General features: G+C 45.9%; 1 protein-coding gene across 5 annotated transcripts in view; it reads right to left on the reverse strand.

Annotated features, from left to right (window-relative positions):
• The window catches only part of MAST2 (microtubule associated serine/threonine kinase 2), a 1,353,759-nt gene that overhangs the window by 505,012 nt on the left and 833,069 nt on the right, over positions 1 to 15,678 (reverse strand). The window contains exon 1 of one of the 5 annotated variants that reach the window (XM_085602763.1): positions 3,596 to 3,788. The exons of the other annotated variants lie outside the window; for them this stretch is intronic. Within the exon in view, the coding sequence (XP_085458889.1) occupies positions 3,596 to 3,645 (50 nt within the window). The 5' untranslated portion in view covers positions 3,646 to 3,788. Of the gene's footprint in view, positions 1 to 3,595; positions 3,789 to 15,678 lie in introns of those variants that run through there. 5 annotated transcript variants of the gene reach the window in all.

The raw sequence follows: 15,678 nt of genomic DNA on the forward strand, positions 1-15,678 counted from the left end.
TCTGCAGTACATTCGTTATGACATTTTACTATATTACATGGGACAAATTGGGCTGCCAGTCTGGGAATAATAAAAAAGAGAGAGCGTTTCTTAGATTTGCAATGGCCAGGAGTTAATATCATAGCTTAGCTGTATCGGCAAGTTATCGAGAAAAGCAGACTTTATTAAATTACTTGGTGTAAACAGAGTACAATGACCAGAAAACATGCAGAAATGTAAAGACTCCCTGCACAAACTCAAAGGGATCCCACAGAACAAGCATTTTCATATATAGTAGGTTTCCAGCTTCAAGGTTGTTTGTTGTGGTCGACTCCCAACACGCACGTATTGCCACATGCCCACACTACACCCATTGCTTTGTTAAAGAAAGTGTCTTCTAGCTGTAGAGGAGACAATTCCAAGATTCGGTACTAGGGAGGACATACCCACCCCCAACACCACTGGATGGCCTACAAGTGTGGGAAATGCTCCAGCAACTTCCCAGAAAATGAGGATCCCATTTGATGCAGACGTCTCCTTCACTCCTCAAATCACCACACAACTACATGTGCTACAGAAAACCCCACTACTCCAGGCAGAGCAGATCGGAGCCTGCCGTTGGAACTACTAGAATACTGTAGCATGTTACATACAGATCAGCCACAAAACCCTCTCTATCTGCAGAGAATGCAAAACCCAGGCTGCCAGATGAGCCTGTCAGATGCAGGCTCGTGGTTGGGATACACCAGCCTTAAAAGCCCTTCCCCGATTACAGTGACCTCAATGGCCAAGTTTAAAATTCTATACTCGTACCCGGTCTACTAGACAAAGATCCTAGATAGGCCAACAGTTGGGAATATAGGGACTTAAATCCTGGAACTACACAGACATGTGCTCAAGAGCGGTAACAAACTACCAAACGTTCAACAAACGTTTCAAAATAGCATCAGAAAATTGTGATTCCACAGAAGTAGAGCCAATTAAAAGGCAGCGGTGGATGAGTGTTGCTTGGAAGTATCTTCAAGGTGAGGTGCAGCGCTGTGCAAAACACTTCAATAAATACTTTCACATCAGAAACGGTTGCAATCACTAAAATCCCTAATATTGGACCTCACGTTCCGTGACAACCTTGCTGCTAGTTCTTGGAGAAGGAACAAGGAGTCGATCTGCACAGGGTCTTATCTACTGTCCTAAGTTACCTAACTAATGAACTTATTAATTCTAGTTTCATTGTTGCTAATCAGGTCGAGTTTACAAGTTCAATCAGATACCAAGTTCTCAATCCACCCTTTGGACTTCAAGGGGGTAGGCGATCGATGCAGAGATCTAACGAGCAAGCGGAAGGTTCATACGATGAAAACGTGGTTCAGGCAACCGGGGTAAAGGGAAGTAGCAGCTGAACAGAGCGGTATTCTAGCATCCAGAGCAGGACTACAGGCGATAAAGGAGCAAGGTTCAGGGCTGGGAAGCAGAATAAGTAACACATGTGGGAATGAGAGACCGTAAAACGGTGACATTATATAGGAACCAAGTAGCCCACCTGCTATACGAAGAAGATATTTCCAAAAGGCTGGCAGAATCCAAATTACTACAATGTGTACATATTTGGAAGTCAGGTGTGCTTTTTCAGCTCCACGCTGTAAATGCAGTAATAAGAACATTTTTGAGGCTCACAATCATTGACAATGTAATTACGTATCTCTGTTTCTTCATCACGTTGACCTTCTTTGTCATCTGTGGGCAGTGGCGTAAAGAAACCAGAGGGAGCCCCCCTACAAGGTACATGGGGTGGCCCCCGCTCCATATTTAATCCGGAGCTGTCAGGCCAGAGTACTGTGCTGAGGGGGCCCCTGCAGCTCAGACCCTCCCGCACCGTGGGGGCTGCTGGGGCCTGTGTTACACCACTTTCTGTGGGTTTCCTGTTTACGATGGCAGGATGGCATCACCTTGGTCGTTTCCATTCTCCTTTCTTTGCAGAATATGTCTAATTACCAGGGCCTGCGTTTTCTTCCTAGGGTCCAGTGGTCAAAGCACAGAGATCAACTTTTGCTCCCGGACTCACTCGTTGGTGAATCACTGGCCTATGATGATTTTGGATTTCAAAGCCAGCCAGAGCGTGAAAACGCTGCCCAGCCGAAGCTGGCTGGGCAAATGCCCAAAAGGCACACACTTTTGCGGCTGCTGCCTCTGTGGCTAGTCAAAGACCCCCACTTCTGCACCTTTTTTGTATATAGCTAGCCTGATGAAAAGACTATGTCGAAGTGATCAAGCACCAGCATCGGATGCATGAGTGAGAGGTAGCAGTCTCACACAAGATCCAGTATTGTCGAAACTGGCACGGCAGTGAATCCTCTTCAAATACAGCAGTCCAGCGAGAAGGTCGACGATGGCTGGATACCACGATTCAAGCTGCATCAGAATCTGTATGGTCACTAGTCACGTGGCTACGAAAACGGCAAGAGGGACACAGGCTTTGGTCACGTATGCATTCAGATTTATTAATTTAAATATGGGGGTGGAAACATCCCCTTCCTGTCATCCCAAAATCCATCATTAAATCTGCTTTCCCAGGATAGCCCTCTCCTTGCTCACTTCCCTCCAGTGTATCGGTGGCTCGCCTTGTCTCCAGCAACTAAATACACAATGGATTCATGGCAGGTACCAACAGCACCTTCGAAGCAAACCTTGGCATTCCAGGCCTTCATTACCACCAGACTATGCTAAGTGAACAGCTTGCCATATACTACTCAGGCTATGTTGCGGCAAAATGCAGACTTTTCTTTTCAATGCCCCGCTGTTTGAGTAGCCTACTTTGCTCCCACTGGTGGCTTGTAATGTCCTACCTGGAGACTGCAAGTCAGTGTATACATGTTCAGACCGAGGAACAGAAAGCACTCACCGGGAACCACTAGTACACCGTGACAAGTTCTACAGATGGACAAATGTACAAACTTTAGTAACTCCATACCTCCCTCTTTACTCTGCGGTTCTGCGGTATTATGCAGGTTGGGGCAATACCTCAAAATCGGACCATTTGGTCAAGGGGAAGAAGTGGGACTTTTCTTCGGAAAAAACTGAAACATGCAGTGTTGCAATTCTCAAATTGTGCAAACTCTGGGTATAAGTGAGAGTCAGAGTTGGGGTAAGGGTTCTGAAACCGTTTAAACTTCCCCTGCAAAATTGGCAAACTTTGCACTTCATGAGTGCGCAAACTTTGCTGTCTTTTCCAATTCAGCCCTATTCTGCCTAGCTAGAGAATAGTCCACCCAAAAAGGGTTTTATAGCGTACACTCAGGCAATTATTTGGTTTTTTTTTCATCTGCAAAATTCACTGTTTAACCAAAACATGTAATGAACTTGAAAGGTAAAAATGTGCACAGCCCTATCATGCACGCTGTTCTAACCAGGGCTGATCCGATAAGTATAATAGGGAATATTTGTACGATTGTAAAGAACCCTTAAAGAGTTAGGTTTGTCCAGGTGGGTGAGATCCGCTTCTAATCAAGACAAAGAGGATTGTTTTCAACGATACAAACATAAATGCTGCCTTTGCATTTTCTCCTGACTGTAACTAGTCTGTCTGGCAACATGCAGATACATTAGCAACATTTCTTACTGGATGCGCAGGCTGGGGGCTCCCAGGCGCTCTCTCCTCCGTTTCATCATGGCCGCACGAGATTCAACAGAACTCTTCCCAGGGAGGGAAGCTGTCGCGGTTGGAGCAGCGCAGGAGTCAGTCCGGGACAGGAGCTATACCAGGGGTCTCTTCATGGCATCCTCTCTGAAGGCTCGAGGGTTTGCCGGAGCACACCGCCAACCCTCTGCCGGTTCAGGGCCTGGGGCCTGCGTTCAGCTCTCTAGAGGAACAGGGCCGGCTGCCAGCTCTCCGCGGGTAAGGTGGAGGTCTGGGGTCCGCTGCCAACCCTCTGCCGGTTCAGGGCTGGTCGTGGTGTCCACTGCCAGCTCTCTGCGGGTTTGGTGGTGGTCTGGGGTCCGCTGCCAACTCCCTGTTTACTGCTTGTTCTCAGCCAGCTGCCTGGTTTCTTCAGGTTCTGGGGGGGTGGTCGGGCACACTTTCAGCAGGTTTAAGAGTAGGCAGGGGGTCAGCTGCCATCTTTAAGAACGTTCAGGGGTGGCCTAGGGCCTGTCAGCTCTCTGCAGGTCCAAGGTGGCCCAGGGCCTGTTGTCAGCTCTCTGCAGGTTCAGGGGTTGCCCAGGGTTTATCAGCTCTCTGCAGGTTCAGGGGTTGCCCAGGGCCTGTTGTCAGCTCTCTGCATGTTCAGGGGTGACCCAGGGCCTGTTGTCAGCTCTCTGCAGGTTCAGGGGTGGCCCAGCGCCTGTTGTCAGCTCTCTGCAGGTTCAGGGGTGGCCCAGCGCCTGTTGTCAGCTCTCTGCAGGTTCAGGGGTGGCCCAGCGCCTGTTGTCAGCTCTCTGCAGGTTCAGGGGTGGCCCAGGGCCTGTTGTCAGCTCTCTGCAGGTTCAGGGGTTGCCCAGGGCCTGTTGTCAGCTCTCTGCAGGTTCAGGGGTGGCCCAAGGCCTGTTGTCCGCTCTCTGCAGGTTTATGGGTGGCCTAGGGCCTGTCCACTCTCTGCAGGTTCAGGGGTGGCCTGGGGCCTGTTGCCCGCTCTCTGCAGGTTCAGGACCCACTGCCAGCTCTCATCACGTACAGGGGTTGCCCGGTGATGCTTTCAGCCCCCCTGCAGATTCGAGGGTGGCACAGGTCTTTCTCAGGTTCAGGTCTCGCCCAAGGACCCACTTTCAGCTCCCTTCAGGGTTAGGGGTGGCCTGGAAGCTGGTGCCAGTTCTCTGCTTGTTCAGGGGTGGCCCGGGGCCCGCTGTCAGGTCTCTGCAGTTTCAGGGGTGGCTCACATCCTCATCGCAGCCGTCGAGAACTCTCACCCGTTTCATGTTAAAACTCAGAGGCTCAAAAGCGGAACGGAAAGTGGAGCTCGGAGAGAGCACGCGCCTGAAGCACAGAGCCTGCCTTCCCCAACAAGGCCGGGCCTCAGACACCCACGGCCGGGCTCCGGTGAGCGCTGACAGCAGCCCTCAGGCACCGCCCCCGGCTTATCGCAGGACACGGAGGGACCCGGGCAAGGAGAGCTCGCACAGCAACTCGAAAACTGTCAGGGGGCTGAAATGAAAGGCAGGGAACAGCGAGTGGCTGGGACGGGGTGGGAGCAGCTGCTCCCGCCTCGGAAGGGGCATTCCAACCCTGGAAACCCAACACGGGACGGGGGTCGCGGGCCTCCCGTGACAATGGGCCTGGAGGGGAAGGGAGTAGAAATATGTGGAACACATCTAGGAGTCATGCTGTCCCAGCCGCGTGTGCCAACCCACCTGACCACATCATATACCGGGGACTGTAATAGGACCTAGTGTTGTCCCAACCGCATGTGCCAACCCACCGGACCCCATCATAACCTGTGGTCTCTTATCCGTGGTGGTGCTGTCCCAACGGCTTCAAACCCTGGCTGTGGTCTGGCTTGAGCTGTTTCACTGCATGTGCCATCGCATAAAACCCTGGCTATGTTCTGGCTTGAACTGTTCCATCGCATGTGCCATCGCATCAAGCCCTGGCTGTGGTCTGGCTTGAGCTGGCTTGAGCTGTCCACAGCTTTAAATCCTGGCTGTGGTCTGGCTTGAGCTGTTCCACCGCATGTGCCACAGGGTCAAACGCTGGCTGTGGTCCTGCTTGAGCTGTTCCACCGCATGTGCCATTGCATCAAACCCTGGCTGCGGTCTGGCTTGAGCTGTGCCATCGCATGTGCCATCGCATGTGCCGTCGCATCAAACCCAGGCTGTAGTCTGGGCTTGAGCTGTCCACAGCTTTAAACCCTGGCTGTGGTCTGGCTTGAGCTGTACCATCGCATGTGCCATCGCATGTGCCGTCGCATCAAACCCTGGCTGTGGTCTGGCTTGAGCTGTCCACAGCTTTAAACCCTGGCTGTGGTCTGGCTTGAGCTGCCCACAACTTTAAACCCTGGCTGTGGTCTGGCTTGATCTGTCCACAGCTTTAAACCCTGGCTGTGGTCTGGCTTGAGCTGTGCCATTGCATCAAACCCTGGCTGTGGTCTGGTTTGAGCTGTTCCACCGCATGTGCCATCCCATCAAACCCTGGCTGTGGTCTGGCTTGGGATGTCCACAGCTTTAAACCCTGGCTGTGGTCTGGCTTGCGCTGTCCCACGCATATGCTTACCCAACCACCATCAGGCTTCACTCATCACAACCAGTGTTTGTAATCGGGTCTAGTGAGGTTCCCCGCTCCACCACTGTCTATGACATACTGGAGTCAATAATTTGGTTGAATGCTTTCCCCCCACATGTACTGCCCTTGACCGGTCTCTGTGCTGATTGGTATGATCTTACTATGCCAACAGGTCTCGCCTTAGGGACCTGTTGGCTTTACTACTGCTGCAACAAGGGACAAAGAGGGTTGGAGGAAGCAATAAGAGTGGGAGGATGCAGAAACAACACAAGGGGGCATGTGGGGGCTGAAGCAACACAGGGGGCTGGAAGCAAATCCCAGAGGGTGCAGTGGGGGGGAACAATGTAGAAGGTTTCTGAGTGCAAATGGGTGGCCTAGAGCAATGCATAGTATGGGGGAGAAATACAAACGGGCGAGAGAGAGCAACATGGAGCTCTGAGGGGGAAGAAGCACACGGGTGAGAAAGGAACATGGGTGGAGGGAGCCCTCGAGAGGGAGCGCATCACAGAGGGAGAAAAGGGAAAACCACACTGCCAGAACAGCACAGAGAGGGGTAGCTGGAAAACACATGTGCCTTAGGAAAAATATAAAAATGTAGCACCTGAAAAGCGAGCAGTTTAGGGACACAGTAATGCATCCATGCGCCAGAGGTGGGAATATCACAAGAGTAGGAAGAAATGGGCAGGGCAATGAAGTCAACCAATGGCGGGCTGTAAGTGCACTGTAAGCTGCAATTTTATAAATGAGTGACAACTGTGTCTAAAGTAAACAAAGCCAATAGTCTTGTCTGCATTTGAGTCTGACTACAGCATTAAAACAGCCCCCTGTGGCAAAAACAACAAAACGAAAATGTTTATGTTTTGGCATGCATTGTGTTTGAATGAAAGTTTCAAAGTTATTTTGAGATGCAAATTAGTCCCTCGTGCAGTGCAATGCAAGCAGTACATAGGACACAGAATGATATACCAAACTACAAACAGTATGAGGTGAAAGAGGCATACTCCTCAGAGCAACGACGATGTTCAAGCTATTTATATTTTTAAAAACAAGTAACGAGTACTACAAGACAACTGCATCGTCAAGTCCGATCTAAAAGGGTCCTCCAAAGAAATAGTAAGAACATTTGGAAACGCAAACAAACTCGGTGTCTTTTCGTCCAGACGACAGAGGATTGAGGTTCCTCAAGTCAATGTTCAGCCTACTTTTTTCCAGAAGACAATCAGGGCTGCCAGGGCACAACCATCCCAAAGGTTTGCTCAACCAGCCCATAATACCTTATTTATTGAGTTATTTCGACTACTGTAGTATTTCAGAATTACATGGAGAACAAGAACTCTGGAGTGTGTGGACAAAGAATGCCGCAGCGCTGACTTCACACGTCTGAAGCACTGTTTAAACTCAGGAAACACCACCAACAATTTAATTGTCTTTCAACTATGCTCACATGCCCACTAAGAAAAATCTACACTGGAATGGGAAAATGGCGTTTGTGGGCAAGTAAAAGAGAGAAGCAAGGGCTGAGCAGAGGGACATTTCAATACACAGGTCAGATCCACCGCGCCCGTGCTTATGGTGTGCCAGGGACAGGAAGACATGGATAAGGTTCCTTGCACTTTGCCAAAATAAACTGAATCTCCTCACTGGTGATAAAAGGACGCTAAACACAAATACACACTCTGAAGTGGTTACTGTTGACAAAAGTAAGTGATTTTCAGTGATCAGGTTTTTCCAAGAAATACTAAGATTAATTAATGAATGTTTTCAGAAGATTTAGCACAATAAGAGGGATATGAATGAAAATTAAAACCATAGAAACTGACTGATGGTACTTATTCAGAGACACTGCAAGATCATAGAACAAGCATTGGCATAGCCAATAGGTCTCGCTTTTGGGACCTTATAAGTGTTTAGCTATCCAGCACAATATACTTGGTGCAACAAGATCAACTGTTGCATGGCTAAACACTTATAAGCTACAAGGTTTAGCCATGCAACAGCTGATGTTGTTGCACCAAGGATATTGTGCTGAAAAACGAAATACTTAGGAGGTCCCAAAAGCGAGACCTATTGGCTATGCCAATGCTTGTTTTATTTATGCTGGGTAAACTAATAATATAAGTACATGGAGAAGAAATTTGCCTCGTTGTACCTACTTAATCTGCTCAGCTATTTTTTTCGATAGCCAGTTCTAAAGAAAAAATGACTTGGAAATGTCATGCACATATCTCTGTTCTGGGGTCCTCCATTAACTTTGAACCTATTGGCCAACTTGAAGAAGAATTTACAGAATTGAACGAGAGTGAATTAAGTTTCTATTTTTTGAAGGTTCATGCTGACTTCTTCAATGATGCAGACGCTGTTTTCTAAACGGTAAATGCCTGTTTTTTCAGTGGTGAATGTGACCTGCCCGTAACTAGAGAGAAGCTACTGCTTCTCTCTAATATATTACGTAGTTGGTGACTTTTATTGCACAAAGTCAGTAGATTTAAAGCCCACAACTCACAAGGATTGCGTAATACTCTGGAATGATTTGACCTAATTTTCAGACGTTACATTTCTCCTATGAATTATGTATTTCATGAAATAGTAGACCTGGCAGCTGAGCTTCTCGTCTGATTTCATATTCTACGAGTGTGACAATGCGTTTAGATAATGACACATCAAAACACACAGCTAGGATAATTCTTGCCCAGCATTCTCAAAAAGTAAACAAAGTATACTTATTTCACTGTAATCAGTGCCGCAATGTTAGCTAGATCATGAAGATTATACCTGTAAAAGTTGTAATGTGTGCATAATAATTATTTAAGGAACCAAACAGGTTCTGTGACCTCTCCACACACACTTTGCGACTAACATATATTAAATGTTTTTCATTCTACCTACTACAGCGAGCCAAAAAATACAGCCCTTTTAGCTTGCAATTTCCAATAAACATTTTCCCATAACTGCACCAATGTTCTCATGTAAAATAAAAATACTTATTAGGGCATCTGTGTGTGATGGTCCTAATCTGACATCTGGGGTGCCGTGGTCTAATACATCTTGAGGCCAGGGGCTTGTAAATAGATTGTAGGAGGGAGTATTGAGGAGGAAATATCGAAGAGGGAATATTGAGGTCACACAATTTCATGACCAGTATATTGAGTACTGAACTATCGAGAAGGTAAGGGCACTGAGGGAGGTATAGATCTATTGTTCTTAACTCCACATCTGCGTACCTTGAAGGTATATACATTGGCAGGGTATGTAAATCTGGAAGTTAGGTATAGAAAATATTTAAATAATTATCTGTCTATATTTTGGTCCTCGGCATCATATTGCGTCACCTCAATACTCCCTCCTCGACATTTCAAAACCAATGTCACCTGAAATTGCTCCTTAGGACCCTAGTGTGATAGATGTTATTAATGTTTATATCGTGTGCTCATTTTGGTACAGTTAGCAAGCACTTTTTTCCACATAGTAATTCTATTATTTAAAACAGTAAGTTAAATATTGAACTATACTATACTCTGGTCGTCTATCTTAAAAAGAACAGAAAAGTTTCAAATAGTTTGAGTGGGTGGCATATAGACTGCAAACAACATTTGTGGTGTTAAGAAGTACACTTCTCTCTAAAGGTGGAGACCTTTGCAGCTGCACTCTGCAATTTTCATTTAGCATTTGGGGCCTAATTGCAGTTCGAATGTTCAGGGCATGTTGACCAGTCATGGAGAGGATGCTGATGAAACAAGGGGCTGTTATAAAGGAGGGCAGCGATTGGATGCTTGCTAAATCTAAATGCATTGTCATCCTTACACACTAGTTAGCTGCTGAGAGGGTAATACGACTCTGACTAGGATTCCCATTGGATGAAATTCATAATACATAGGAATTATTGAGATTTCAGTGAGTTATGGAAAATAATTCCTGGTTAATTCATCACCCCTGTGAAATGTCGGTTTCTGATGCACCAGCTGCTACCCAGCAAAGAAGCTAAAATTAGCAACACGTATGTATGACACAGACTCACACACACATGCCTGTATACGTACAACAATGCACAAAAAGAATGAAGAGTTGTTGATGTAAATAATATATCATAGGTCAGCAGAGGCTTGTGACGATTCATCGAGCAATACTGCTAATTTGCGGTGTAATTCATTGCTCCATTTGTGAGACAAATATCTTCAAATGACATCTGACAACTTCACATTCTACATATACACACACACATACATATATATATGCTCACACACACACACACATTATAGATACATATTTTAAAAATAGACATTAACAGCTATTTAACAATGAACATGCTGCAGAATATTAAACTTCAACAAACACACAAAAGTTTTCAGATTGGTAGGAAGTCATGGCTTCGTCCTCTGCCATGCCGGCTAGGGGCTTACAAAGATTGGCACAGCCTCGTGTACCCCAAAGGCGGCACATATCTCATGATTGCGGACAAAGAGAAATCCTTACCTTGTCTGAAGAAGGCAGGCAGGGAAATGCGGGGGGTGGGAGGGCAGGGGAAATAAACAAGCACCAGGAAACAAAGGTGCTTAACATTTATGAATTAGTCAATTAATCCTCCGTGCCAGAAACTAATAAAAACAATAAAAAAATGAATTGAAGAGGATGCTCTAAAAAACGCTGTCAGGTATCCTACCTTAAATCCGGTTTAGCATTTAACTTCAATGAAATCAATGCTACAGAAAACCCCTTAGGAAACATGGAAGTCACTTACAGCTTCTGTAAGAAGACAGTGGTATTTTAATTGCCGCATGGCAACGTAGCAATTCAAGGTTCACATCTGCCAACAGATGGTACATCAGCATGAATTGCATGTAACCCGTGTGTGTTGGTGACTGTGCATGTGTGACACGGTGGGGGCCGAGGGCAATTCTAGATCTAATCTGTGGTAGGATCAGACTAGATTGAAAACCCATGCTACCTTTTAAAATATGAGCAAAGAAAATGTATCTACATTAAGTACATTAAGCTAGTAGCATTACAGGTCATTTACAAAAACGAAAGAAATTTCATACGAATTAAAAGTCAGACAAAACTGAACTGAAAAAAACACAGACCACAGTCTACTTGCAAGGCAACAAGAACGTATAACATTGCAGGTGAAAGAAATTCCTTGAGGAGAAAACCCAAAACTGAATACAAATGCTACATAATAACAGTGCATACAGAGAGTGTGTAGTCTGTTAACATATGGCGCTATCTGCAGGGTGTTTCGAAGCAGGCGCTGAAGTTTAAAGCGAGCAGCTGACATGCTGAAGGGCCTCAGAACATTGGAATGCAGCCACGGGGAAACCCCATACACAGAGGTGACAGCCTGGCCATGCTTTAACCTCTTCAGTGCCCATGACGAGATAGTCTCGTCATGGAGCACGGTTGCGCTGTGCCCATGACGAGACTACCTCGTCATGAAGCCCACCCACTAGTGCAACGCCCGGCACAGGAGGGGGAAAGGACGTGGCACTGAAGGGGTTAAGGGTTTCAAGGGCTGGATGTTTACACCTCTAAAAAAAGTATAAGGCATAATGGTGAGCATGATAGTGCTTTAACCTGGTGAAAGCCAGCAGTCACCTGCATGTTGATTGGAGACGTCTCTTTACAATCAACAACAAAAAAAAGAACAACCATTGGCCGCGCGGCTCACTGAGATCATCAAAGGGGCACCGCGAAAGTGATCGCGGGCGAAAGTGAAAGTGATCTCGGGCGCTTAATGAGCATAACGAGGCTTGCCATATGGCGCTTCTGCTTATAAGCACGCGCCCGCGCACATGCACTGTAGCTATAGGCTGGCCTGGTAGCACTTTTTGGAGCTCTCAAAAAGTCTCGCCAGACCAGCGCATGCGCTGGGTCAGGCGAGACCTAAAAAGGGTAAATGCATTTAAATAAACATAAGCAAAGCCAGTAAGTGTGGTGTTGACAAGCTGGTTCAAAGCCTATCTTTTCCATGTTATTATTGTAAGCATATGCCACAAAAGTGAAAAGAAGAAAACAACATACCGCTTCCTAAAATTGGCAGCCATATGTGTACAATAAAAATTGTGTAAATACAAAAAAAAAATTGGAATTTTAACAGCACAGTACTGGTCCTTCCCAGCAGGCAGGTGCACTCAAAATATGTATAGAACTCCCATTCAACTTTAACATCTCCAAAATATATGAATGTTATTTGAGCAAAGAATGGTACCTGTCTCTTTGAAATGCAAAAACATTGAAAACAAGCATTTGCAATGCAATAGGTCTCGCATTTACGAGACTTTAAGCTATCATAATTTACAATGGCAATAGCTCAAGCTCTTGTAAATGCGAGACCTATTTCACATCAAAGAAGCGGCAGCCATTGTCCGGGGCTGCTTGAAAGTGAAAGTGGGCATGGCGAGCCAAGCACGTCGCGCCTGCAGTAGGAGAAATTCATTAAAGAAAATCGTGCTTACAGACTAAATAAGACATACCGTGTCGCAACAGAAGTAAAGGGGCCAGTCGCCATGGGAGGTAACAAATGTAGACAAGGCGGTACCAAGGAGGGACTAGCAAGCCTAATAATGACTCGGAAGTCAGTGTTTAGGAAGAACAATGACACAGACCAATTAAAAATATGGGCAGAGAGTGGGAGGGGCTTCAAAGCCATACTCCACTACTGCATGCCTCGCAGCAGCGCATGAAATGCCCAGGCTCAACCTAAAAACTACTCAGTCTACATGCATTTGAAAAAGTAACCAAATGGCTTGATTATTGTTAATTACGACTCAAAGTTCAAGCACTATTGCACACAGCCTAAACATTTGGTGTTCTGCAGCATTATGTTAATCATTTCCAGAATGTATCTTATTATATGAGCATATCTGCTTTGTTCTACTATCAATAAACTGTCACTCACATGGCACACATAAGGCATTAAAACGTCACACATAAGCACACTAAAACAAAGAAATGCCATGCATAAGCAATCTGAAAACCTGGCAGCTGTGCTTTCTTATGACCTCTGTCTAAGAAGGGGAAACGCTGTGCTGTGTTCAAGCTTTACACCCCGAAAGCTCTACTGTCCAGGTCTAGTTTCTACCTCCCTTAGCAGAAATAAGATGACCTACACTTGAGGTTGTGCGGGTGTGTGCCAGTCTACACCTTGCTGCACACCCGCTGATTCTTGAAGCCGCACAGAAAAGGCCAAAGGCCTGGCCAGTTGTCTTGTGGCGACAGGTAAGTCCTGCTGCTTAGAGAGCTAAACTTGTCTGAGCAGCACTAGGCCATCCAGGTCTCAGAATAGCTGAGCAACTTCCCATTGGTAGAGGCCATCTAGAGTGGGCGGAGTGTAAGTCGGGGGTGGGCAATGTTATTTAATATGCAGCTGATGGATCCGATGTGGGAGTAGAGCTGCAGAGCATGCTTGCCAGTGCTACTCCTTGAGTGGGGATAATACAACGCTTCCCAGTAGCGGGAACTGGGATACATTATAACTTTTCGTTCAAAATGACACGCAAGTTGCCAATCCACGTTGAAAACGCATCGCTTGAAAAGAAGTTAGAGCAAATTGTTTAACTAAAGCCAACTGTAAAGTCTCACAGTCTGAGGTCAGTCGTGAGGATGTTATTACTTTATAATTACCTTAAGTGCTAAGCGTCAAGGCGCTATAGACATCTGAGATCGCATAATCTGTATATGTGGTTATTTAAGCTTGATGTGTATATAGGACAGCTAAGCGGCGCTTCAGATGAATTGTCTCAAAATACAACCTACGTGTTACGTACGACTCATTCACCTCAAAGCAATCAGCTTAAAAGACGAGATGCGTATTGTGCTTGCTATGATGGTGCTTTTCAGCAAGTCATCGTCGTTAATACAGGTGCCAGTTTTACAAGACCCTGCGGTAGATGATAGTGCCACTTGTGGGTGAACTGAATAAATATGAAGATCTGAGGCACGAACCACACTGGTTTACAAAACATTAGAGAGTTGTATGCGGAGTATTATTGTTACACCCCATATGTAGCATTTATTTCACAGTGACTTTTACCACCGAAACTCATGCCGCTCGAAATATTATACAGTTGAAAACAGCCGTATCTAGAAATCAGCATGTTCAATCATTATTTTGCTGGAAACAGACGTGAAAGGTTAAAAGCAACGGCAAACCAACCCCCTGCTCTCCCGGTCGTTCCATGAAGCAAATCAAACTTAAATGACTTGACTTTCTGCACACCCCACAAAATACCTCTACGGTGCGCTTCAGCGATTTCTACTCTATGGCGTCTTCTACGAAAAGAAAAACGTTACCATAATCTAGCAAAATTGCAAACATACCTTTCCTCTCTCTCCACGATGCTTTATAGTTCGGTTAAAAAATGTTAATTAAATCTGCTTCACTATTCTATATGGCATTCCTCAAGTCGGCTTCAGAGACTGTCCGATAGCCGATGTATTGTGCAAAAAATTAAAATATATAACGTTGAGTTTTCAGCATATTTATTTTACACATTAGGAGGTCTTCCTTAATCTGATGTAAATTTAAAGGAAAAAGCCCCTAATATGACATGGGTTCTTGAGTCAATGAGTTTCTTAATCTTCAACTAACATTCATTATCAAAACATACAGAGTTTAAAGGAACGTTGAAAACGAAGCCCACTCACTAAAAGGGGAAAAAGTTAGTAGGCTATAACTCTGAGAACTCTCCATCAACGGAAAATCATGAAAAGGCTTATCACGAACAGGATTTACAGTTAACAAATGTCGTGAAGCGCGAGTTATGAGCACGAGTTAGCAAGGCTTTTTCTATTCTGCAAAACACGAGTGGTTGCATCACCTCCTTCAGCATCTGTGCCTCTTTTCTTTCACTGACAGGCTTTGTGAAGCTCGAGCGAAAAAAGAAAATGAAGAAAGATAGGCCCCTTCTGTCAGAACCAGTGGTGCGCGCGCACCACAGAGGAGCGGGGGCGAGGGAGCGTGGCAGCAAAGTGAACGTGCGCTAATTATAAACACATGTTTATAATTAAAACCAGATGCCGCTGCTGCGCGTAACAGACACCAAAAGGCCATGGGCGGTTACATTTCTAAAGGAAGCTGGGACATGCACCCGCCTTTCACCAATTGCGTGCTGTCTTTTTTAAAAAGACGCACGAAAAAGCCAATTGCAGCCGACGAAGATAAAAGCACACGCACGAGCGTGTGGTCAGCTTTCAGAAGCCCCTACATGAAGTCTAGCTGTGGGAGCAGTGCTGCGCACTGCAGCGCTAGGCGCGAGACTTATAAACAGCTTAAGGACACATGGGAGGCTTAAACTTTAAAAAGGGATAAAGAATGGCAAAAAAACGCATTGGCAAAGTAAAGTACTGGCACATCAGCCCTCATAATGAAGTGCACTTTTATTTATGCAGATTTTTGACAGGCGTGGACTCGTGATCAGGGAAAACGCTGTCACTCACACTGCAAGAGAGGCAATGGCTGAATTGGACTGCCCCACTGCCCTATGCTGAGGCGGGCA

The sequence above is a fragment of the Triturus cristatus genome, chromosome 4_2 (genome assembly GCF_964204655.1).
Source record: "Triturus cristatus chromosome 4_2, aTriCri1.1, whole genome shotgun sequence".
In the NCBI taxonomy this organism is placed as follows: Eukaryota; Metazoa; Chordata; class Amphibia; order Caudata; family Salamandridae; genus Triturus; species Triturus cristatus.